At 37.1% G+C, this 27,528-nt stretch overlaps 1 protein-coding gene across 8 annotated transcripts in view; it reads left to right on the top strand.

Moving 5' to 3' along the window:
* Positions 1 to 27,528, top strand: part of FAM13A (family with sequence similarity 13 member A) — a 298,485-nt gene that overhangs the window by 216,244 nt on the left and 54,713 nt on the right. For 6 of the 8 annotated variants that reach the window (XM_065907141.1, XM_065907137.1, XM_065907139.1 and 3 more), the window contains 3 exons: positions 14,770 to 14,814; positions 17,475 to 17,651; positions 23,827 to 24,013. In XM_065907141.1, the coding sequence (XP_065763213.1) occupies positions 14,770 to 14,814; positions 17,475 to 17,651; positions 23,827 to 24,013 (409 nt within the window). The remainder of the gene's footprint in view (positions 1 to 14,769; positions 14,815 to 17,474; positions 17,652 to 23,826; positions 24,014 to 27,528) is intronic. The other 2 variants (XM_065907138.1, XM_065907145.1) reach the window with 1 other exon arrangement.

Consider the following 27,528-nt stretch of genomic DNA (forward strand, 5'->3'; position numbering starts at 1 on the left):
TACTTGATGTTTTACCCAAGATGATAAAGTCAGCTAGGTGTTTTGGGTGTCTTTAGACCCAGATAACTGTATACTCAAAACTGTTTTCTCCTTGTCCTTTTTGACTAGAACAGTATCTCTAAATTGAGGTACATCACCTCTGCTTCTGGAGCTTTTTCCTTTTTTTTCTTGGTCAGTTCACTTCAGTCGCTCAGTCGTGTCTGACTCTTTGCGACCCCATGAATAGCAGCACGCCAGGCCTCCCTGTGTCACAAACTCCCGGAGTTTACTCAAACTCATGCTCATCAAGTCGGTGATGCCATCCAGCCATTTCATCCTCTGTCGTCCCCTTCTCTTCCTGCCCCCAATCCCTCCCAGCATCAGGGTCTTTTCCAATGAGTCAACTCTTCGCATGAGGTGGCCAAAGTATTGGAGTTTCAGCTTCAGCATCAGTCCTTCCAATGAACATCCAGGACTTATCTCCTTTAGGATGGACTGGTTGGATCTCCTTGCAGTCCAAGGGACTCTCAAGAGTCTTCTCCAACACCACAGTTCAAAAGCATCAATTTTTCGGCACTCAGCTTTCTTCACCGTCCAACTCTCACATCCATACACTGGAAAAACCATAGCCTTGACCAGACGGACCTTTGTTGGCAAAGTAATGTCTCTGCTTTTTAATATGCTATCCAGATTGGTCATAACTTTCCTTCCAAGGAGTAAGCGTCTTTTAATTTCTTGGCTGTGGTCACCATCTGCAGTGATTTTGGAGCCCAAAAAAATAAAGTCTGACACTGTTTCCACTGTCTCCCCATCTATTTCCCATGAGGTGATGGGACCAGATGCCATGATCTTAGTTTTCTGAATATTAAGCTTTAAGCCAACTTTTCACTCTCCTCTTTCACTTTCATCAAGAGGCTTTTTAGTTCCTCTTCACTTTCTGCCATAAGGGTGGTGTCATCTCCATATCTGAGGTTATTGATATTTTTCCCAGCAATCTTAGTTCCAGCTTGGGCTTCTTCCAGCCCAGTGTTTCTCATGATGTACTCTGCATATAAGTTAAATAAGCAGGGTGACAGTATACAGCCTTGACATACTCCTTTTCCTATTTGGAACCTGTCTGTTGTTCCATGTCCACTTCTAACCATGACCTGCATACAGGTTTCTCAAGAGGCAGGTCAGGTGATCTGGTATTCCCATCTCCTTTAGAATTTTCCACAGTTTATTGTGATCCACACAGTTGAAGGCTTTGGCGTAGTCAATAAAGCAGAAATAGATGTTTCACTGGAACTCTCTTGCTTTTTTGATGATCCAGCAGATATTGGCAATTTGATCTCTGGTTCCTCTGCCTTTTCTAAAACCAGCTTGAACATCTGGAAGTTCTCGGTTCACGTATTGCTGAAGCCTGGCTTGGAGAATTTTGAGCATTACCTTACTAGCGTGTGAGATGAGTGCAATTGTGCTATAGTTTGAGCATTCTTTCAGATTGCCTTTCTTAGGGATTGGAATGAAAATTAACCTTTTCCAGTCCTGTGGCCACTGCTGAGTTTTCCAAATTTGCTGGCATGTTGAGTGCAGCACTTTCACAGCATCATCTTTCAGGATTTGAAATAGCTCAACTGGAATTCCATCACCTCCACTAGCTTTGTTCATAGTGATGCTTTCTAAGACCCGCTTGACTTCACATTCCAGGATGTCTGGCTCTAGGTGAGTGATCACACCATCGTGGTTATCTGGATCATGAAGATCTTTTTTGTACAGTTCTTCTGTGTATTCTTGCCACCTCTTCTTAATATCTTCTGCTTCTGTTAGGTCCATACCATTTCTGTCCTTTATTGAGCCCATTTTTGCATGAAATGTTCAAAATCTGCCATTTTAACAGCTTAAAAGTTTTTAATTGTGATAAAATACACATAATATAAATTTTACCACCTTAAGCATTTTTAAGTACATTTCCACTAGTAATACATAAGAATATTGTTTTTGCACATTCTTGTCAGCATTCGCTATTTTTTTGTTCTTTGATAATACTATCTTTCTAGTATGAAGTATGTGGAACTCATTAGAAATGCCAGGATCTCACTGACCAAGATCCTGAGTCTCAAGAGGGCTGGTTTTTCATATTTTCAAAAAGTGCCAGAGAGTAGTGTTTTCAAAATATATACAGTGCTGAGAAAACTGAATATCCACATGCAAGAGCATCAAGTTGAACCCTTACCTAACACTATATACAAAAATTAACTCAAAGTAGATCAAAGATCTACATGTAAGAGTTAAAACTATACAATTCTTTGAAGAAAACATGGGCCAAAAGCTACGTGACCCTGAATTTGGCAATGATTTCTTAAATGTAACACCAAAGCACAGGAAAAAGGGAAAAAATTGACAAATTGGACTTCTTTAAATTTTTTTAATTTTGTGATTAAAAAAGCCACACTGTCCACAGAATAATAAGGCAGCTCACAAAATGGGAGGAAATATTTGCAAATCATGTATCTGATAAAGAATTAATATCTAGAACAGATAGAGAACTCTTAAAACTCAGCAACAAATATAACCAAATTAGAAAATGGGTTAAAGAGTTGAATAGGCATTTCTCCGAAGAACATGCACAAATGTCCAATCATCACATGAAAAGTTCCTCCGCAACATTAATCATCAGCAAAGTAAAAGTGAAAGTCGCTCAGCCATGTCCAACTCTAACCCCATGGACTATCGAGTCCATGGAATTCTCCAGGCCAGAACACTGGAATGGGTAGCCTTTTCCCTCTCCTGGGGATCTTCCCAACCCAGGGACTGAACCCAGGTTTCCCTCATTGCAGGCAGATTCTTTACAAACTGAGCCACACGGGAAGCCCAAGAATACTGAAGTGGGTAGCCTATCCTTTTTTCAGTGGATCTTCCCAACCCAGGAATCAAACTGGGGTCTCCTGCATTGCAAGCAGATTATTTACCAACTGAGCTATCAGGAAAGGCCCAGTCATCAGCAAAATACAGATCAAATCTACAGTGAGATGCCACCTCATACCCATTAGGATGGCTGCTATAAAAAAATAGTAATAGCCAGTATTGGTGAAGATGACAAGAAATGGAAACACTTGTGCATTCCTGGTTGAAATGTAAAATAGTACAGCCACTATTGAAATTAGTTATGGAGATTCCTCAAAAAACTGAACTTAGAATTACCATATGACCCAGTAGTTCCATTTCTGGGTATATACTCAAAAGAATTGAAAGTAGGGTCCAAGAATGATGTTTGTGCTCTCATAGGCATAGTAGTAGTATTCACAATAGCCAAAAGGTGGAAGATAACCAAGTGTTCATCAGTGAGTTAATGGATAAACAAAGTGCAGAATATCCTTACAGTGGAGTATTATTCAGCCTTTAAAAAGGAAGGAACTTTTGACCCATGCACAATACGGATTAACCTTGAGGACATTTATATTAGGATGGTGCAAATGTAATTGCAATTTAGGACTGTGAATTTTAAATCATTATAACCAGGCTCAAGGATCTCTTTATTAATCAAAATAGGAACCATTACAATCAACACATTTTTGCCAGTGGGAAATAAGTTTGTTTATTCCTGTAGCATAAAAATCCATGATTCTGTGAACCCTTGGAAATTGTTTTCTGCATCCTGCTGGTTGTGGAAGCATTTTCCCTGCAGAAAGTTGTTGAGATGCTTGAAGAAGTGGTAGCTGGCTGGTGAAAGGTCAGGTGAATATGGCGGATGAAGTAAAACTTCATAGACCAATTTGTTCAACTTCTGAAGTGTTACTTGTGCAACTTGCAGTGGGGAGTTGTTGTGCAGAAGAGTTGTTGGCCCTTTCTGTTGACCAATGTCAGCTGCAGGCATTGCAGTTTTCAGTGTATCTCATCTATTTGCTGAGCATACTTCTCAGATGTAGTGGTTTCGTTGGGATTCAGAAAGCTGTAGTGGATCAGAATGGCAGCAAACCACCAGACAGTGACCATGATCTTTTTTTGGTGCAAGTTTGGCTTTGGGAAGTGCTTTGGAGCTTCTTCTTGGTCCAGCCACTGAGTTGGTCATTGCCAGTTGTCTTATAAAATCCACTTTTCATTGCATGTCACAATCCAATCGAGAAATGGTCCATTGTTGTTGCGTAGAATAAAAGAAGACAACACTTCAAAATAACAATTCTTTTGATTTTCGGTCTGCTCACAAGGCACCAACTTATAGAGCTTTTCCATCTTTGCAGTTTGCTTCAAATGCCGAATGACCATAGAATGGTCAACATCGAGTCCTTCGGCCACTTCTCATGTAATTGTAAGAAGCTCAGCTTCAGTGATGCTCTCAGTTGTTATTGTTCAGTCGCTCAGTCATGTCTGAATCTTTGAGACCCCATGGGCATGCCAGGCTTTTCTGCCTCTCCCTATCCCCTGGAGTTTGCTCAAACTCATGTCCATTGAGTTGGTGATGCCATCGAACCATCTCATCCTCTGTCATCCCCTTCTCTCCCTGCCTTCAATCTTTCCCAGCATCAGGGTCTTTTCTAGTGAGTTGGCTCTTCACTAGGTGGCCAAAGTATTGGAGCTTCAACATCAGTCCTTCCAATGAATATTCTGGGTTGATTTTCTTTAGGATTGACTAGTTAGATCTCCTTGCAAGCCAAGGGACTCTAAAGAGTCTTCTCCAACACCACAGTTCAAAAGCACCAATTCTTCAGCACTCAGCCTTCTTTATGGTCCAACTCTCACATTCATACATGACTACTAGAAAAATCATACCTTTGACTAGATAGACTTCTATTGGCAAAGTGATGTCTCTGCTTTTGAATATGCTGTCTAGGTTTGTCATAGCTCTTCTTTCAAGGAGCAACCATCTTTTAATTTCATGGCTGCAGTCACCATCTGCAGGGATGTTGGAACCCAAGAAAATAAAGTTGTGTCACTGTTTCCATTATTTTCCTATTTGCCATGAAGTGAAAGAACCATATGCCATGGTCTTAATTTTTTGAATGCTGAGTTTTAAGCCAGCTTTTTCACTCTCCTCTTTCATCTTTATCAAAAGGTTCGTTAGTTCATCTTCACTTTCTGCCGTTAGAGTGGTAGCATCAGCATATCTGAGGTTATTGATATTTCTCCTGGCAATCTTGATTCCTGCTTGTGATTGATCCAACCTGGCATTTCCCATGATGTACTCTGCATATAAGTTAAATAAGCAGGGTGATAAGATAAAGCCTTGCCATATCCCTTTCCCAATTTTCAACCAGTCCATTGTTCCATGTCCAGTTCTAACTGTTGCTTCTTGACATGCATACAGGTTTCTCAGGTCAGGTATTTCCATCTCCTCAAAAATTTTCCACAGTTTGTTGTGATCCACACAGTCATAACCTTTAGCATAGTCAATGAAGCAAAAGTAGATGTTTTTCTGGAATTCTCTTGCTTTTTCTCTGATGCAATGGATGTTGGCAGTTTGATCTCTGATTCCTCTGCCTTTTCAAAATCTAGCTTGTGTGTCTGGAAGTTCTCAATTCACATACTGTTGAAGTCTAGCTTGAAGGATTTTAAGCATTACCTTGCTAGCATGTGAAAAGAGTTCAATTGTGTGGTAGTTTGAACATTCTTTGACATTGCCCTTCTTTGGGATTGGAATGAAAACTGACCTTTTCCAGTCCTTTGGTCACTGCTGAGTTTTCCAAATTTACTGGCATATTGAGTGCAGCACTTTCACAGCATCACCTTTTAGGATCTGAAATAGCTCAGCTAGAATTCCATCGCTTCCACTAGCTTTGTTCATAGTGATGCTTCCTAAGACCCACTTGATTTCACACTCCAGGATGTCTGACTCTAGGTGAGTGATCACACCATCGTGGTTATCTGGGTCATTAAGATCTTTTTTGTATAGTTCTTCTGTATATTCTCTCAGTTGGTCGCTGTCAACTTCTGATGACCAGCCACTGCACTCCTCATCTTCAAGTGTCTCGTCTCCTTTGCAAAACTTCTTGAACCACCACTGCATTGTGCGTTCAGTAGCAGTTCCTGGGCCAAATGTTGATGTTGCGAGTTGTCTCTGCTACTTTATGACCCATTTTGTACTCAAGAAAATCACTTGAATTTGCTTTTTGTCTAGCATCATTTCCTAGTCTAAAATAAACAGCAAGTAATAAGTCATTGCAAATAATATAAAACAATAAATGTGCATTAAAGTGATGTATAACATAACCACATTTAAGAATGCATTCCAATATCAAACAACAAAGTTCAAGTGTAAAACCGCAATAACTTTTGCACCAACCTAAATACAAAGACCAAAACTAGAGACAGTGTTATAACAATGATAAAGAAGAAAAACATTTGTCAAAGATCACACCATCAATGGGGATGGACTGAGAAACATTCTCTGGCCTTGCAAGCTTCATATTGTACCATCTAAACAACACAGTGACCACAAAGAGAGAAGGAAGGCAAAAACACTGACTTGGATTCCTTCCAGTGTTTACTGCTGCCCAGAAAAGCAAGTGACATTTCCCCCAGCTGAACACAAACTTATTTTCTGAACCATCCAGATCTGAGTTGTGTATTCTTTTTCATCTCCTATTTAGAGACTAGAACATTAAGTCCACCAAACAGTAGAGAGGAGGAGGCATCCCCCTGAGGTGCTCAGTTACCTAACAAAGGCATTTGAGAAAGGGAGATTATTGGATTTAATGCTTGCTTTCAAAGCACTGCTCAAAGACAAAGTACAAATTTGTTTCTGATTCTCCAGCTTAATCATAAATTGGAGTGCAAGTCCAAACAGCAAGTCCACTCAAATATGCATTGTAGATTGTCCAAGGGCAGACTCATATCCTGACTTTTAAAGTCTACATCCAAGAGGAGGCATCTGCCCATAGCCGAGGGACAGTGAAGTAAACCCAGAACAATATGCCCAGCCAGGTTTTTGGTAAGGGCTCTGCCTGAATTGATTGTTTCCCCTTATGAACCACTAAGCAGAAAGAACTATTTGGGACCTATTAAGAGAAGTTACAAACTAAGGGAAAGGATGATTTGCCCTGAGGACTCAGAGTAGAAACAGATTTCAGAGAATTGCTTTTTGTATGATTCAGAGGAAAACTTGAGAAGTGGTATTTGCTACTACTGTTCTCAAAAATGCTCAAGGATATAACCAACCTCTTTGAAACATGAGTAGGAACCTGGAAGGGGAGAATAAGTTTAGAATTAAAAGGCTAGAGACACAGAAGAACAGCTGAAATGAGGGAAAGAGTAGCCTAGAAATGTATTTGCAGATATTTTTAAAACTTTGGAAGGCAGTAAAGAGCAGAGAGTATTTGAAATAAATTCATGATGAGAGAGAAACTTGAGAAGTTCTTCCAAAATGAAGAAAAGGATAAAGAAAAAAAAAAACTATGAGAGAAATGATGTTAGATATTAAAATCAGAGATTGGAAAGCCAACCTGAAAATTATGATTCCAGGAAGGAAACCATACTAATAGAAATAAAAGTTAATATATACTTCTATTATTAGAAGTATATCTGTGCAGGCTCAGCAATGTGCGACTCTTTGCGACCCCACAGACTGTAGCCCTCCAGACTCCTCTGCCCATGGAATTTTCCAGGCAAGAATCCTGGAGTCAGTTGCCATTTACTTCTCCAGAGGATCTTCCTGACCCAGGGATCGAACCTGTGAGAAGTATGCATACTTCTATTAATAGAAGTGGAAATCAGTGTCAATATATACTCAGTTACCGGCTTCCCTGGTGGCTCAGCTGGTAAAGAATCTGCCTGCAATGCAGGAGACCCAGGTTCAATTCCTTGCTCGGGAAGATCCCCTGAAGAAGGAATGGCAATCCACTCTAGTATTCTTGCCTGGGAAATCCCATGAACAGAGGAGCCTGGCAGTCGATATAGTCCATGGGATTGTAAAGAGTTGGGCATAACTGAACAAGAGACATTTTATTATTTATTATATACCCAGCTAAATGCGAGGTGAATCTAAAAAAAGTATTTTTTAATTAAGAAGCAGAAACCTGATTATAATCATTAGTGGAGGGCCAAAGACACGTGATGGAATTCTCAATTTCTTGCGTGGTAGGTCGAAGAGTGGAAGCAGGGGTCAGGAGTTGTAGGGGGTTTTTCTGGTTGGTTGATGTTTGGGGTTTTGTTTCAGTTTTGATAGTTATAGATGTGTGGATATGGGAGACAACAACTAAAATTGTGCATAGGACTCCTATATCCACAATCGCCTCAGAAGAGCAGAGACAGAAATCAAAGGAAAAGAGAGCTCCAAAATTATAAAACATAAATCAAAATGCAAATCTGGAACAAATATTTCAGTTACAACTGTGTAGGTGTATTAAATGCTTTGATAATAGCTAAAAATACTTTTTTCAAATGACTACTTGAACTATGTTTTGTTCAAAAGAGTTATGCCTAAAACAAAGTAGTGCAGGAAGATTAATAATAGAGGGTTTATTTGATAAATATGAATAGAAAGAACACAGCAATATAGAAATCAAAACAACTAGAGTTTAAAGCCAGATCCATTAAATAGGACAAACCTAGACTTACTTTATTGGTTAAAATACATACTGAAAATATAAAGGCTATAAATAATAAGTATGTATAAAATAACTTTGCATTGTCATATAATTTTTATTTCTTTTTTAAATTAATTTATTTTCATTGAAGTCTAATTACTTTACAATATTGTGGCAAGTCATATAAATTTAAACTCTTAACAGAGATAAACATGCAAGCACATTTGAAGTATCAAACTTATACATACCACTATATGTCGATAACAAACAAGATTTATAAAATAGCACTGAGAATTCAATAAAATTAGTAAGATTTGAAATAAGAGAGCATCACATTCACTAAACTTTGCAACCTACAAATAGGGCTTAGGTATTTCTGCTGCTTTCTAAGAAATTACTCAGCTATCTCTAAAGATTCTTGAAAAGTAGAAATACTAGCAGTCATATCTTCTAACCACAGTGTAATTAATAACAAAAAGTTTCCAATCAACCCATGAAAACTCGCCTAAAGGGAGGAAGCATTTCCAATAGGAAATTAAAATTTCAAGTACAAACTGGAAGAAAAAGGGGAAATGTACATATCAAAATCTGTGGAATGAGATCTAAGCTCTTTTTAAGAGGTACCTTCTCAAAAAGATTGAAAATAAATGAGCTACACCTTCAGAATAAGAAGTTATAAAAAGGAAGAAAAGCAACCTCTTGGAAACCTGAAAGGATTTAATAATAATAAAACAAAAAAAGCAGAACTGAAACTTGAATCCAGAAACTTGTTCTTTGAGAGTAAAAATGAAAAGAATAAAATAGAAAACCTCTGGTAAACATGGAAAAAAAAAAACAACTGAACAATACTAGTAATCAGAAATGAAGTTTGCTGTGAAGGATATGATAGTTTTAAAAAGATTGTAGAATACTTCATGCCATTTTATGCTAATAAACATGAAAATAGATGAAATTAAAAGTTTTCTGGAATGCATAAATTTGAGAAGAAAATTGCCACACAAATCCAAAAAGTACTTTTAGTAGTCTGTTTTAACTCTAAGAAAATAAATAGATGTGTAGTCAAAGATTTATGTGAATAGAAGCATTATTTGACACTAAGGATTATGTTCTTATTAAGGACATGTCTAAAGCCCATTACATGAGATGGAATTAGAGCTGTGTAAAATTCAGTGAGGTACTGAACCTCTTGGAATGTCAATTTCCTCATCTGTAAATGGGTATAGAATATATAGTGACCTGTCTTTTCATTTCTTAATTTTGCTTTATAAAGACCTTAGGCTATAAACTAAAAAAAGAAAAGACTCTTAATTTCTTTTTATGCAAAACACACTAAATATGTAAAATGGAAAACCCCAATAATTAGGGCCTGGAAGAAGCTGTACAAAAGGTATTTTGACATTTTGATTGGTTCCGTTTAATATTAGAAAATACTTAATAGAGAGTCAAAATTTAGAATTGAAGAATAATTTTTCCTTCAAATAAGCCCTAAAATTTAAAGGAATAGGTTGTGTGTGTTTCAAAAAAATAGGTGAGGATAAATATTTTCCTTTTCCTGAGTCACATCCATGTAGTATGTTTTCAGCTGATGTTCTGTATTGTATGCACAGTATATAATTTAAAAGAAAATGAGGCTTTTTAAAAATCCTATAACACAAAATAGCGATGTGATTTTTGTCAAATCTAAATATCTATAAATGCTCCTTTAAATTTCTGCATATGATAATCATAACTAAAAGTTAAAGCAAAGTGAATAAATATTGAGGGCTGAGTATATTTGTTTTAATATAAGACACTATAGAAAATCGTATCAAAATCATGGAAATAATTTAGAAATTCATTATACAGTTATGAAGAAATAATGCTGTAATTATCTTATGATGTTGATACTCTATATCAACTTTTAGTATTTTCAGATGATACTAAAAATACTGTATTCTGTTAAATAAGAAAATTATGTTTCATTTTATTTTGATGACTAATTACAGGATCTTCATCCTTAAGTCTAAACAGACATCACATAATTGTGTTTTAAATTCTTACTCATTAAAAAATATTGTGAGAACATAGTATTATCTTCTAGAGGAAAAGGATAATTCTGTTAGACCCCCCATTAAATAGACCCATTAAATTAAATAGGCTCCCATTAAAACAATATTTTATGGGCAGGAATTTACACAGCCTAGAAAAGAGAACATAGTAAAGTTAAAGGACAGACAGGAAAAGAGAGCACATGCTTGTTCAAGATGTCTGGTTTCAGTAGATTTGGAAGTTTTCTTTATTTCAAGTCAAGAAATCTAGTTAAGGAATCACTTGTCAACAAGCATTCTGTGCATCTTATCACATGCAAATTTTATAGTCTAATATTGCTGAGTATAATCATTTCTCAAGAATATTTTGCTAATAGAAATAAATAATAAATAGAATGTTTTTCAGAGTAGACTTACTATCTGTTTTGAATGACTATCCCAGGAGAACATTGACTTGCATTATCACTTAAGTAGACTTGGGTAATGAAATTGACCATAATGCTGGATTTGCACATGTGCTTATTTATTTAGTTTTGAATAATTCCTTTATCAACTAGGAAATGAACTCTTCCATATTCAAGTGTTTATATTGCATAAGTAAAAGATTTTCTTAGCAAATCAGTCAAGGGCTCTGAAAAATATTCATTATTCTTAGCTCTCTGCAGGAGATAAAAAACAAGCTGCATGTAGATGGAAATCTTTCACTTTAGCTTATTTGCTTATTGCCTTTTTGTTAGTGTCTTAAAATTACCTCCGTGAGCCAATTATAATGAAGCAGTCCCTATTTCTGACATTAATATTCTTAGAAATCTTGCTCTTCATATCTTGTTAAACATATCCCACAGAAACTGTAGACGTGATTGGATGCCTGACCAAAGCCATTTTGGAATCTGATAAACCTTAACTATGACTGACACTGTCATAAAACTAAATATGCAGTTATAACCTTTTGTAATGTTTTAGACTTTGGGGCAATAAACTTGAAACTGAGATCGTCTTATTAACTTTTATAGCTCAAAGAAAATCACAGAGATCACTAGCCAAGGCTTTCATTTTCTGTATGAAGAAACCATCCCAAAGCAGCCAAGCTAACCAATAATCTGACTATGATTGCAGCTAATTAACTACAGACTCAGGACCGGAACCTCTCTTTTCTGATTTCCAATGGAAAACATTCTCTTTTCAGAATGCTTTCTTTAGAAAAATTCTGTTTTAAAAAAGCCTGGAAGTAAGGACATATTAAGTAAAATTCCAAAAGCCTATTACAGAAACACAAAAATATAAATTTTTATAAATTTGACCTAAGAGAAATATAATAACAAAAATCAATATGATTTAATTACTGAGTCTTATTATTGATTTATTCATTTATTTTGCATCCTGAGAAAGGCTCTTTAAGACTGATTTAGATGGCTTGGGTCATTTTTCTTTAAGCTCTGAGGAAAATTTTGATGTATGGCCTTTTATTAACAGAGTAAGTTTTCCAAATCGTATGTAAAGTACTTAGAATGTTTTAAAATACTTTACCATATGTAAAATAGGTAACCAACAGGAATTTGCTGTGTGGCTCAGGAAACTCAAACAGCCACGCTTTGTCAACCTAGAGGGGTGGGATGGGGAGGGAGATGGGAGGGAGTTTCAAGAGGGAGGGAATATATATATATCTATGGCTGATTCATGTTGAGGTTTGACAGAAAACAGCAAAATTCTGTAAAGCAATTATCCTTCAATAAAAAATAAATTAATTTTAAAAATTTTTAATTAAAAAATAGTGGTTGTGATCATTGAAATTTTAATGAATTTTAGTTGCAAGGATCTGGAATCTTGCTAATCAATGTCTTCCATGGATCAACAGCATCATGATCACTGGGGAATTTGTTAAAAATGCAAAATCCCAGCTTCCCCTTCCCTCCACCTAGACTTTACTAAATCAGAACCTGTGTGTGAACAGGATCCCAGGTGATTCTGATGCACGTTCGAGTTTGAGAAGCACCTACTGAGAGAGTTACAGATCTCAGAACCTGGTCCCGTTTGTTGTCATTCCCTTCTGTTTCTTCCCCGCGGTTTTTCATCTTCTCTTTCCTGCTCACCAAAAAGGAATATAAAAATAGTATTGTGTGCTTAAATAAGCAAAAAGAAGATCAGATCAAAAGTGTATAGAAGGAAGGAGAGGGACTGTATCTTCCTTCTGAGATGGCATGGCTGACTGATGGGCTGACTGTACTTACATGTCTTTGTCATGTTTTTAGTATCTAGCAGATCTACATTCTCTTCCCTCCTCTAGGTTCTCCCAGAATCATTATTCACATTGGCCACTGCTCCCGAAAGCAAGGTTGCATAACTGCGTGAGAAGTGGAGTACAGGAGTAAATTATACAGTGTTTAATTTACAGAGGGTGAGCCACAAAGCATCAAAAGTCGGGACTGCCCGTTCCAGCTGAGGACAGAGAGCAGCAAAGGATTTATTATTGCTTATGTAACCTGGAAACCTCTATGAATAGCAGACATTGTGAGACAGAAATCGTTGTAATTAAAAGCAAAGTTAAATACCTAAGTCCATGCCTCCATACACGAAGATGACTCTAGGGAATGTTTCTTCTAGTGAGTGATGGATTGAAAGTCTAGTGTAGTGATTAGGAGCTTAGACTCTTAAGCTAAAACTCTGTTGGTTCAAATTCCAGCTCATCTACTTCTTGACTCTGTGACTGTGAGTGAGTTATTTAACCTCTCTAACCTCTTCATTTGAAAATAGGGAAAAGAAAACAACTGTACTTACCTACTTCATGGGGTTATTGTAAACAATAAATGAGAAAAGCTGTGTCAACGATACTTAGCACAATGTCTGAAACATAATGAGCACTCAGTAATCATTAGGGTATGTTTGTTTGTTCATTCATTTATTAACGAAGATTCTTCGCATAAGTTTCTCATAACTGCACAATAGCATTTTTTGTGCAGGTTTTCTGGGATTTGGCTGTGGTTTGTGGCCACGACAAAGAGCTACAACTTTAGTTAAAGGGATTCTCTGAGGCTGAAGAGTGAGTGTCTCTTGATCACCTCTAGGATGACTACTGTATTGGGTATGGTGCTGGTGGTACATAGTGTCATGAAAGAAAATAAGAAATATTAGAGAGTCCCTTGAGGCACTTAGATTCTAAATGGAAAGAGATGAGACATACATGGAAGAAGCAACACACTCATATGCTGAAAATTCTGTAGTATAAATGAGGATGCCTGGAGTGATTGAAAGGCAGCCTTGAATATTGATCTTGCTATTAGCAGTTTGTATTTTCTTTTACAGAGAGGGAATTGAAAGTGGGAGGACTATTAGATTTGTTAGACAAAATGGTAGTTTGGCATGCACAAAAGATTTTTTTAAATCTGATACTTTTGAATCTTGATTTACAATACAAGTGAGCACTGCAGGCCAGAATGTGAGGATGTACTGCCACTGGTGCAGTTAGAACAGCCACCAGCCTGCACCCTCACTGTGCTAAGGTACAGATCAGATAGTATTCTATCATTTCACCATTCCATTTTATACTGACTGTTGTTTTTGGGTTTTTTGTTGTTGTTGTTGTTGTTGTTGTTGTTTTTACTACTTTTCAGTACTTTCAAAGAATTCAGGATTTGGAGAAAATGAGAAAATTGAGGAAGTTTTTAAATGCTCGATAGAAGGGCTATAAATTAGGTGTTAAGATGAAACATTATAGAACTCGAGGTGTTTTTCCATCATGAGGAACTTAGGCAGAAGAGGTGGCTCAGGTAGAGTCCTGTTGAAATCAGTGTTTGTTCCCTGTTCTCTGCCTCCCACCACCCCTGCCCAATGTTTAGAGCAGTTTTAAGAAGATGCTCCTGTCTGTATGTCTGAAGGGAATGGGCAGGAGAGATGGACTTGGGCTGGGGGAGCTAGAAACAGAAAACAGTCAGCTGCAATTAACATTTAGGAAAATGAGAAGACCCTGGACTTAGGACCATGACAGTAGTCTGAAAGGTAGAGATGGTTTTTCAGAGGTCACTTTGGAAATTATCTGTCTTGGACATCTTCAAATGGAGAAAAATTGCTGTTTGGAACAAACCACCCAGGGCCATCTCTAATCTAGAGACAAGAGAAACCAGCGTCTGTCAGTGGGTGATAAAATGTCACATGAGGGCCTCTCAGGGCCTGGCTAGTACTTTCAGCCCAGGATCCCCTCATATGTTTGGTTCACAGGCCCTGGTCCTCTGCTTAATCTGACGTCCTTTCTTTTGCTTCTTTTTCAGCAGTGCCCACGTGTCCCAAGTCAGCAGTGTGTCAACAACTGGAGAGTAAGTGGTCCGCATTGGGCTTTTTCCCCTCCTTTCACTTACTAAGCAGTAAAAAAAAAAAGCTATTCTAATGGTGTGCTGCATTGGAATATTAATATAGTATATAACCAATGATGATTTTTTGACTACCCAGAGGAGAAGACTAAATAAGAAATGTTCCTATTTGAGTTTCTGTGTGGGCGTGGGACTGGAGAGAGCTTGGCCATGTGAACATCTGAGATTTTCTGTTTATTTCAGTCAAAATAATGTTAGTTAATATGTGCAAAGCAGTCTGTGTGGTTTAGGAAGTGTCTTGCCATTAAAGGTGAAGGTATGAACATGTATTTTACCTCTTCCTTCGTTTGTTTTAATCAGCCTCCATTTATTGACTGCCTGCAATACACTAAGCATAGTGTTAGGTGTCTGAGGTTAAATAAGCCTTGGGAACTGTGTTTGGGGACTTCCCAGTCTGATAGAACACAGAAAAGGAAGGAAGTTAGTGATGGCAACAAGTCCTGTTTCCTCTGGGCAGTGGCAGTGCTCTGCTATTATTAAGTACGCCCATCACATGGCTTTTTCCTTTTAATTCTACTAGTCACACTTAGATGAAAATCTTGAATTCCAGTTATCTACCCCCACCTACTACTCTGACCACATTATTCATTGTGCTTCAGCTATGTGACACTGCTGGGGCGTGGGTGGGCCATTTGGAGCATCATCATCAGCAGAGATGGGGGAGGAGCAGTGGTGTGATATCAGATGGTGTGATAAGGAGGAAGAGAAAAGAATTAGCAGAAGCACTAATTAGTATGAATTTGAATCTAATAGGACTTCCCTGGTGGCTCAGATGGTAAAGAATCTGCCTGCAGTGCAGGAGACCAGGGTTTGATCCCTGGAGTGGGAAGATCCCCTGGAGAAGGGAATAGTTTATTCACTCCAGTGTTTTTGCCTGGATTTTTTTTCCAGGGATTTGGAAATTTGGAATTTGGAAATCCCTGATTTGGGACTATTTTTCTCCTCCTTATTAGACAAGGAAGCAATCAGAGGGCAGATTTGATCTCTCTTATCTTTACGAATTTTAAAGAGATTCTAGAATTATGCCAAGATAGACGTATTTTTCCTGCTTGTTTCCTAACAACTTTTACTTCTTATGTGACTTGTATAGTGTTTGGAAAAGGTGTGGGTTGCGTATGTGTGTATATGTTAATTTATTTAGATTCCTAGGTACCGCTATTAGGTAATCTCAAATTGTTGGGATGTGGAGTTCAAGATATTAAAGTTCTATGCCCAAGTCAGACTACATTTGCTCATTGTCTTAAAATAGTTTTAATGAAATTACTATGTGTCTATATGAAACTACCTTTAGAAGATCTAAAAGTTTTTAAATTGTTAAATTTTCTATTTAACTAAATGTATTTCTCAATCTGACCATTTAAAAAATATATTTTTTTATTTTAACAGCTTTATTGAGGTGTATATACAAAAACTATACACATATTTAATGGACACAGAAAAGGAAGCAAATTAATGATGGCAACAAGTCCAACTCAATAATTTGTTGAGTTTGGATGTGATTCTTTTTTCAAGTGAAGAAAAACACTCTTTGAGGACTGTCAGTTTAGAATTCTTCATGCCTGCTTATTCAGAATTAAATAATGAAGTGATAAGAGTTTAGACATATTGAAAGACTATATAGCTTTAAAAATGATACCTTATCTATCTTATCACTTTTGTCAGCCCCTGTGCTTACCTGTTTTCTTCAGGTTGAATAAAATAAATCTGTCCTTCTTTCTTCAGTAGTATATATTGGTATGTTTGCATGAATATAGTTTCAATCATTTATATCACAATTTAACTGACTAGAGATTCAGAAAGTTTTACCCTTCTGTTATTAAGAGTAATTGCTCTGGTAAGTTGTTCTTTTTTAATAGCATTATTTTCTATGTAATTTTATCGTCAAGAGATTCAAATGGATAGTAAGGATCATAAAATTATTTGTGCCAATTTGCTTTGTAAATCATACTGTCTTCCCCTGCAGAACTGGTATGAAATCTGGAAGATACTTGCCTTTGTAAGAATAGGTTCATTATTCCTTGAGGGAAAAAAATCTTTCCTCATTCTGCCTTGTATTAACTGATCCTTATTTCCTGAATGCCTCCTATAATTGTTGCTAAATCTGCTGTGAGCATTTCAGTAATTCTGGACCCACAAAGATGGAAAACACAATTATCTGATTGGTGGAATGTGTTCCATTTAGTTTTGTTTCTCATACACAGTGCAAATATTGGAGGATTAATTCCTCATACTGTCTTTGCTCATGAAGTGGTAGTAGATATTCCATTGGAAATGCTGATATTTCCAATACTATGGGGACTTTTTGTTGAAGAGTAGTTGATTTACAATGTTGTGTTAATTTATGATTGTACGGGAAAGTGATTCATTCTTTTTTAAATATTCTTTTCCACTATGGTTTATCATAGGATACTGAATATAGTCCTCTGTGCTATACAGTAGGACCTTGTTGTTTATCCATTCTGCATTTTAAAGCTTGTATCTGTTAACCCCAACCTCCCAATCCATCCCTCCCCCAACCTCCTCCCCCGCTTGGCAAGTACCAGTCTGTTGTCTATGTATGGGGACATATTTTTAAACACAGTTATTGATTTTTTTTTTTTAACCAGGCTCTTAGAAAGAACCATCCGGTCAGCTGTAGAACAACATCTTTTTGATGTTAATAGCTCTGGAGGCCAAAGTTCAGAGGACTCGGAATCTGGGACATCATCATCTTCCTCCACATCCACCAAACAGCGACGCCGCCAGGCTAAGGAGCAGGATGAAATTCGACACAGCAGAGATGTGTGAGTTGGCATTGATACTCTTGTTTACATTTGCTCTCTTCTTTTAAAAATATATGATACATGTCTGAATTTGTGACTATAGCATGCTTACTTCAATATTCAGGCTAAAACTTTAAAAGTTTTCATTTTGACCCTTCTAAGCTTAGCTAACATTTAGAAATTCACAGGTGATTGAATAAATATTTCATTTTCATCTGGATATTTCATATGTGGTGGAAAGCTACCTCCAATTTAATACATTTCAATGGCTTTCTCATCAATATCTTATTTAGGACGATCCTGCACCATTAGAAGAGAAAATTGCCAGATGCTTGTCCAGAGGTGGTTTTTTTCTTTGTTAGACAACATTCATCTTGCTGTTAGATTTTCTTATGAGCCAGCAGATTTCCCTACTTATATTGACCTGATTAAATACCAGAATGTCACTGGAATGCTCTGACAGTTGATTATGTTTTAGTATAAGAAAGGCTAAGCTCAAGTCTAACAAGAGGAAATGCTTGAGTTCTTTATTATTACAATGGCTCATTTCAAAGCATTCTCTTAGCATGAATTTCAAGAAGAGTATTACAATAAACTCTTTTCCCCATTAAAAAATTTGATAATATAGAAATGAATAATTACCATTCATGTTATTGAATAATCATGATTTAAATTGTTAAGGGAAATAAATTTATATATAATAGACTATATTCTCATATTTTCCTGAAAGTTTCACCTACTGTAGCATTTAGTCTCTATAAAGTTATTATTTTGTACTTCGTATTAAATGTCAAACTAAATGTCGAACTAAACCAAACCCTAGTTCCCCACATTCTTTTTCACCTGCACTCATAATCTATGTCAAAATGTTTATGGGGAAAAAGAAACTTATCTTTGCTTAAAGATATAAGATAAATAGTATAAATAAATTCCATGCTTCACATTATTGAGATATTTAAGAGCTATTTTAGCAAATGTAATTTTAAAAATTAAAAAGTATCAGTTATATAACCCACTGACTTTTCATGTGCTAATAAGCAACACTTTTTTGAAAACATTTGTTTTGGAGCTGGTGGGTGGGGGGGTGCTATAACATTTCCTTTTAGAAAATAGGAAAATTATAATATAGAACATATTTACATTTAAAATTAGTTACTGAGTAAGCTTTATAGAAAATGTTTAGGAATATAATTAGTTTGTATACTGCCTATATTGTGTTATTCAGCAAGCACCAGTTATTCATTTAACACTGTTCTTAGTCTCTGCTTTATTTTTTGCCCCACTGTATGTAACAGCTCTGCATTTTTAAAATCCTTGTGTGTCACGACATCATGCTTTCTACCCTTGTTGTTGGGACGGAGAGGAGCATGTTAGAACAAAGCTGGGCGATAGTCCTGGTGGAGGCAGGTGCATTGGGTGGACCAGGGAGGAGCATGGCAGGGGTAAAGTCAAAAGTGAACAGGGTGCTAGACGGGGAGAGAAATAGGAAACAGAGCATAACCACTCCTGCAGAATTTAAATACAGCTTCCCACATCTGAGGATGTTTCCTTACAAGTTACCTGATTATTCTCCACTATCAACGTCAGGGGAACAAAAGGAGGTGGAGGATGGCAGAGACTAACTAACCATCTTGTTACAGGAAGGGGGACCCCTTCCAGAGCCCGAAACTAGGCTCTTGTCTAACACTCGGAAATGAATTGTCTGAGGAGACACGTGTGCTGACAAAGCAAGAGACTTTATTGGAAAAGGGCACCCGGGTAGAGAGCAGTAGGGTCAGGGAACCCAGGAGAACGGCTCTGCCACCTGGCTCGGCTTGCAGTCGACTTTATGGTGATGGGATTAGTTTCCGGGTTGTCTTTGGCCAATCATTCTGACTCAGAGTCCTTCCTGGTGGTGCACGCCTTGTTCAGCCAAGATGGATGCCAGAGAGAAGGATTCTGGGAGGTGGTCGGACATGTTGGTGTCTCCTTTTGACCTTTCCTGAACTCTTCCAATTGGTGGTGGCTTATTAGTTCCATGTTCCTTACCAGGACCTCCTGTCATAAAACAACTCATGCAAATGGTTACTATGGTGCCTGGCCAGGGTGGGTGGTTTCAGTCAATGTGCTTCCCCTAACAATCTGAAGAGGTGTCCATGAAGCTCTGGCCTTTTCCTCTTCTGGAGTTCCTTTATTGCTCATCCTTCTCACTCATCATGGTCAACTGTGTGTTGAGGGAGAAAATCTTGGCGTGCAAACTGTTTATGGCAGAAGAAACTTACAGTCACACCTGATTCATTTCCTTAGTGTGTGGTCTGGGTGATCAGAAGTCCCCTTCCCATGCTCCTTGTTAGCCTCACCCTCTTGGTCATAAGGCCCCTCCTAACCTGTCACCCTAGTCACTATCATGTCTTAAGAGTCCTTCTCCTTTAGCTTTCAGCCAAAGCTCATTGGCTGCTCTGAGCTCTCCACAGCTTTGGAGGAACAAGGCCCTATCTCTCAGAGCTCTAGCTCTGCTGCTTTTGCCCCCGCACCCAAGGTCCTCTTCAGTATGTCCCAAGAGATGCACTTACATGGTGTCAGATTTGCAAATGTTAAGAATCATTACTATAACCTATAGCAAGTATGTTTTTCTCAGTGTTTGCTTATACATAATTGATTTATTATCTAAGATTTCTGTCAAGTTTTGCTTAAAAAATTAGGAAGAATAAAAGCTACACTTCACTATCTTCTGTTCAAAACTATTAGCCCTGTGGAATGGTTTTAAAATGTTTTGAAAAATCTATGATATGTTATTTTCCTGCAACCATTTAGAAAAATATCCCCATGTTTCAGGGCGAGATTGGAGAGTCAATAAAGTCTGTATTAATACCATTATGACATTTTTTAAAATAGGCAATGCAGAAGACAGACTAAAAATACTTTAGTGTACATGATTTCTTATTTGTCTCAGTTCATAAGGAAACATTATCAGGCTTATATTATTATTTATTACACTAAAAATATAAAAGTTTAAGGAATATATTCATTATGTGAGAGAGCTCAATTTAATTCTCATTTAAAAATTGACCATCTGCCAAGAGCATGAAAATATTGTCGAATCTTGGTGGTGGATATAAGGAAGTTCATGGTGATAGTCCCTGTATTTTTCTATGTTGAAAGTTTCATAATAAATATTTTTTTAATAAAGCAAAGCATGGCTATTGAAAATGATTTTAATCTTTCAAAACACAATGAACTAAAAAATACATATTTTTATTATATAAATATGATATTAAATTCCTACTACAAACTAAAAGAAAATCGTGCTATCTTAGAATATTAAAAGTTCAGTGTTGCCAGAACGTTACATGTGCATGCATGTAGGGGAAGGAGGAAACTCTGAAAAAGGAAAACCTGAGATGTGGGGAGTGAGAGTGAGCGGCCACCGGGATCTAAGTTCAGATTAAATCGCGGTGGCGTCAGGTGTGAGAGTCGGGATATTACTGGAAGGATCGTGCTCCTCTGCTCCTCAGGGTCGCCCAGGCACCGACTCACACAAGAGCAAAGAGCAGCCTTTGAGGACAGCAGGATTTCCACCTGAGCACAACTGCACAGCTAGATTTGGGGATATTTATTTGAACAGGATTTATTCCAGTCATTCATTCACTGTTCAAAAAGATTAGAAAATAAACTTGGTCCTTTAGATTCTAAAAATAATCTTTAGCTTTTGTATTAATCTGCTCAAGCTGCCATAACAAAGTACCACAGGCTTAAACAACAGGAACGCATTTCCTCACAGTTCAGAGAGGTGGAAGTCCAAGATCAAGGCGCTGAGAGGGCGGGTGCGGGCCGAGACCTCTCTGCCTTGCGGACGGCGCCGCTCAGTGAGCGTCCTCACACGGCCTTTCCTCACACGGCCTTTCGTCTGTGCTCTCCGGTGTCTGCCTCTTCTTATAAGGATGCCAGTCCTCTTGGATTAAGTCCCCGCCTTTATGACCTCAGGCAACCTTAATTACCTCCTCAGAGGCCCTGTCGCACTGGCAGGTAGGGCTTCATCCATGTGGACTGGGGAGGTGAGGGGACACAGTCTGTCAGTACCTCAGTGGTGTCCGACTCTTTGTGACCCCATGGACGGCAGCACGCCAGGCTTCCCTGTCCATCACCGACTCCAACAGCTTTCAACCCTAAAAATTCCTCCATTAAAAAATTATAATTGGATCTATACCCCAGGAATTAAGAAAATACAAAGAAAGAGACATAGTTAAATATTATAGTGAAATCATTGTGAGTTTGAGAGAGATTTAAGAGTGTTTGTGTATGTGCCTGCATGTTCGTCCCTAGCAACTTTTCCTCATGTATTCATTTATTTTATACTTGGAATATTTCTTATAAATGTAGCATACATCTTTTATGTAATTTTACTAAATGTATGTATTTGTACATTAAAAGTATAAAATAAGGCTAGATTCAATATGGAGTATTAAAAATCACCAAGATAGTGTAATGGTGAAAATATTATGATAATATTTCATTCATAATTTTGCCTCCATGATAGCCTATCTAAGACAGGATATGAATTTAAATTACAGAATAAATATTTAATTTACTCGGTTTCATTTGGGGATATGATTGATAGTAAAATATGTTCATTTATTTTTACACTTTGGAACTCACTTATTTCAAATACAGTTTTGGGTGGTTAGGAGTTATCTTTATATATTTTTAAAATTGAATTATAGTTGATTTACAGTGTGTTAATTTCTGCTGTACAGCAAAGTGATTCAGTTACACACATAAATACTTCACATTTATATTCTTTTCCATTATGCTTTATCCCAGGATATCGAATGTAGTTGCCAGTGCTATACAGTGGAACCTTGTTGTTTATCCATTCTATACGCAACAGTTTGCATCTGCCAATCCCTAACTCCCATGCCATCCCTCCCTCCCATGCCCTTGGCAACTACCAATCTGTCTTCTATGTCCATGATTCTCTTTCTGTCTTGTAGTTAGGTTCATTTGTGCTGTATTGTAGATTCCACACGTAAGTGATATCATGTGGTATCTGTCTTTCTAATCTGACTTAACTTCATTTAGTATGGTAATCTCTAGTTGTAGGGAAGTACCTTTAAGGTCACACCATGATGGAGAGTAAGCCTCATTCATTTGTACCTGACCAAATGGTGGTGCTGCTGCTGCTAAGTCACTTCAGTCGTGTCCGACTCTGTGCGGCCCCATAGACGGCAGCCTACCAGGCTCTCCCGTCCCTGGGATTCTCCAGGCAAGAACACTGGAGTGGGTTGCCATTTCCTTCTCCAATGCATGAAAGTGAAAAGTGAAAGTGAAGTCGCTCAGCAGTATCCGACTGTTCGCGACCCCATGGACTGCAGCCTACCAGGCTCCTCCATCCATGGGATTTTCCAGGCAAGAGTACCAGAGTGGGTTGCCATTGCCTTCTCCAAAATGGTGCTGCAATGATGGTTTAATCTGTTCTGTGATGTAGTAAAATTTCGCCAAGTACTTTAATTTCTTGAAAAATCTCTTAAAAGAGAATGTTAAAATGCTTAAGGGAAGCATTTCAAGAGCATTAAATGAATTAAATTCTGTAATTAAAACTTCTAAAACTAAGTCATGAAGGAACTCTAGTTATAAGCTTACATTCAGAAACTGGTACTGGGAAGTAATGAATCCATATTTCAGTTAAAATGCTTTGTATTCCATAGTTCTTGTTAGATCATTTTTACCAGGATCATCTAATATAGTCAGATTTAGGTATTAATGCATTTGTTGCATGATAAAATGTCTTTCTCGATTGGAGAAAATCAGTGTCCCATTCTGGAGAAAAAGATGTATTTCCTTTTCAGATTTTCCTTAATATATTAATTTATAAGATTCATGTATGTGTATGTATATAAAACCTACAAATAATGAAAAATGTCTTTGCAAGTTTACACTATTCCCCTGGTTTTGAATACAGATTACTTTCGGTACAAATACAAAAGCTTTTCATTGGTAGAAACACAACCCTCACCAGTTTGCCTTTAGGAATAATTTCTCTTTTAATCTGATACATTTGGTACCAAGTGGTCTCAGGAGTAGCACTCTGCTCAGATTTTGATAAAAGATGAAACATGGAACTTCTAGGCACTCTTCTTTCTGCATATCGATGCAGTGTCATTAAAACGTCCTTTTTGCCTTTTAAAGTAAAATGAAACTATTTTTTTTTCAATTCAAGGGGACTTCTCAACAAAGAAAGTATTCCTTCTGGCTTCAGCAATCTGGATGAATGTATGTTGAATGCTCATGAAGTAGAAAAATTATATGAAAATACTTCTGGTTATATTGGAGAAAGGGGTAAACCTAAATGTCAGAAATCCAGTTCCAAACTTTCTGAGCTCAATGAAAGTCAAGATGGTCTTGTGGTAAGTGCATGATTCTATAAAACTTTTACTTGTTGCCATTTAGGAAATACCACATCTCTTTTCCTTGCTTTGTAAAAAATAGAAACTAATGTCAAGCTCTAGTTTCACAGAATTATAGGACATGAGTTCTGAAAGAGACCTTAGAGGTACTAAGTATACACACTTTTATTTCTTTTTAATAACTAAAAATCTAGTTCACGAAACACTGAATTTTGCCAAAGGAACCAGAAACAACACACACTTTGATTTCAATGTTATTGAAATTGGTCTGACTTTTATCTCATTCTTTTGAGCATTTTAAAACTTTATATTTAGAATAAAATTATCAAAGCATTTTTCCTTATTTTCCTCCATTTTATCGTTCTTATCTATATGAATATAAAAAAATTAATGAGTTTAAAGTGAGGTCAAAGAAAAATGCATATGGAAATAGGATTAATTGTCTTTGTGTTCAGAAATCACTTTGTGTTCAGAAATTTAATTTCAAAGCTATACTCTATGGTTTTTTTCCCCTATATTAATCAGAAGCAAATTAACCTCCTACACAGTAACCTCAGACCTAAATGCTGGTTCATGAATTTGATATATAAGTTATGCAAGTGAGTTTAGTCAATAACTCAGTATTTATCCACTTTAACTATAAATATACATCATCATTTATTGTGTACGTTCAGTTTCTTTGAAAAGTGAGAACCAAAGTCTGTCTTCTGATTTCCTTTAGCTTTCAGAAATTTAATCCCCAAAAAAACTGAAGTTGAATTTTATAACATGAACTGGAGTCTCTAATAAAATAGGTAATATCCACTCTCTCACAGTGTTTAAAGCCTCTGTTCTGGTTTATCTCAGCAGTTTTTACCTGCTTGCTGGGTTTTCTATAAATGTAACAAAACTCATGGGCCACCTATTTTCCCATTGTCAATTTCTGCCTGTGCTCAGAGAAAATTCCCAATTTTATTCCTTAAAGAAAATATGCATAAATGCAAATCTAGGGAAAGCCTGTTTAGTCTATTTTCCCCCAAATGTCTTGACACCCTGTTTCTGGAAACAAACTGATCAACTAGAGTGGACAGAGTCACACACCTCAGACTGGTGTCTGACACAGTTCTACAAATGTAGCTTCCCAGGTGGTGCTAGTGGTAAAGAGCCCATCTGCCAGTGCAGGAGACATAAGAGACACAGGTTTGATCCCTGGGTCTGGGAAGACCCCTAAGAGGAGGCTATGGTAGCCCACTCCAGTATTCTCATCTAGAGAATCCCATGGACAGAGAATCCTGGTGGGCTATAATCCATGATATTGCAAAGAGTTGGACATAACTGAAGCGACTTAGCATGCATGCAAGCTTTGGAACCATTATGCATTAAATGGTTTTTAACACTAACTTAATTCTTATTTGAAGGAAAAGTAAAATTTTTAATAAACTAAATGATACTAACTCTGTTAGTTCTTTATTTGGCCCATGATTTGTTTTCATCAATATTTTTTCCACCAGGAATAGTATCTTAAATTAGCTAAGTGGTAATAGCTAATGAAACTGGAAAAGTATATTTATTGCTTAGAATACATTTGTGATTGCTAAAACTGTGGACATAGTTGATATTTAAAAACATTTGGATGAGAGAGCTTAATTGCATTCTGTGGGTTGTTTTTTTTTTCTGTGAAAGGATTTGTCCCCACCTTAGCTGCCAGTTTCCACGTTCCAGGATTGTGCAGGTCACATGTTGACATAAGTGAGCTAAGTGGAACATGTCTTTGTTGCAATGAATAATTTAAAGCCCTGCCAACACAACTCAGACAGAAGCAAAACTTTCTCATCTGTGAAGTGAGGGTATTCTCAAAGATATTTCCTGACTCTCACATTCCATTAATTTTAAATCTCATCTTCGCAGGTAACCCCAAAGCAAATAGCCAGGGAACATGATAGTGACTACTGTCTAGAGTACATCCTGAAAGTGAAGTTGTTGGAGAAGGAAATGGCAACCCACACCAGTATTCTTGCCTGGGAAATCCCATGGACAGAGGAGCCTGGTGGGCTACAGTCCATGGAGTTGCAAAGAGTTGGATAAGACTTAGTGACTAAACAACAACAATACTATATATATATATATATATATAGCCATGCCGTGTGGTTTGTAGGATCTTAGTTCCCTGACCAGGGATTGAACCGAGGGCCTGGCAGTTTTAACTACTAGAACTGCCAACTCATTCCCCAGAAATGATTAAGATGGCAAATTTTATAATATGTGTATGCACATTTTGCTATAATTTTAAAAAAGTCAATCTGATAAAAATGGTTAATTAGGTATAGAGCAATGATTTCAATTGCCAGGGATTTCTCATCAGAAACTGTGGAAGTGAGAAGACAGCGGGACATCATTAAAGTGCTGAAAGAATATAACTATACCTAGAGAGAATAAATTCAGAAATGAAGGTAAAATAAAGTCAGTTCTCAGATGAAGGAAAACTTAAGAGGACTATATACTTCCTGTAAGAGAAGTGCTCAAGGGAGTTTTTCAGGCTGAAGGGAAATAATAGCAGAGGGAAACTTGGAACAGAAGGAATCAAGAAAGAACATAAATGGTAAATGTCTCCTCTTAAGTTCTTTAAAATATGTGTAACTATTAAAAGCAAAAATTGTAACAAAAAAAAAAAAAGAAAGTGAAGTTGTGTTTCTTAATTTCCTACTTACTTTTAAACTTCTATTTTTACTTTCCCCCACTCTCCTCCAAAACCTTCTCTTATTCCTTTTCAAGTTCTTTATACACTGACTAAACTTTTGTTTCTGGAAAACATATGTAATAATATACCTTCTCTGTGCCAGAAAATATGTCAGAATCTGGGGATACATTTGTGAGACAAACAGGCAAAAATCACTGCCCTCATGGAGCTTACATTCTAGTGGGAAAAACAGACAAAATCAAGATTAAAAAAGTCAACCATAAAATATATTACACAGTGATAACTATTAGTAAGAAAAATAAAGCAAAAAATGAGGATAGAAATTATAAATGGGCAGCGGTTACAATTTTAAATAGAGTTTTAGATATGGCCTTCCAAGAATTTGAAATTTGAGTGTAAAGATCTAGAGGAAGTAAGAAAACAAACCATACTATCACAGCAGGTTTAGAGACCCCAAGAAAATCACTTATATGAAATGTTCAAGAAACTGCAAAGATACCATTAAGGTTAGAAGAGAAGGAGGAAAGTGAAAAAGATAACAGAAGGTGAGGAGAGAACAAATTAAGTAGGGCCTCATAGAACATTATAAAAACTCTGCCTTTAATCTGGGTGAGATGAGATGAGATGAGATGAGATGAGAATCCATGTGAGGGTTCTAGGTAGAGCGGTGATGTGACTTCCTGAAATTTGGTTTGACCACTGTGTTGAGAACTAGACAGGACACAGCCAAGGGCAGAAGCAGAGAAACCAGTTAGGAAACTATTGCAAAAATCTAGGTGTGCGCTGATGATGGCATGAACTAAGGTGATCCGCAAGCCAGCACGTATTGCCTTGCAGG

The sequence above is a fragment of the Muntiacus reevesi genome, chromosome 16 (assembly GCF_963930625.1).
Source record: "Muntiacus reevesi chromosome 16, mMunRee1.1, whole genome shotgun sequence".
NCBI classification, from domain to species: Eukaryota; Metazoa; Chordata; class Mammalia; order Artiodactyla; family Cervidae; genus Muntiacus; species Muntiacus reevesi.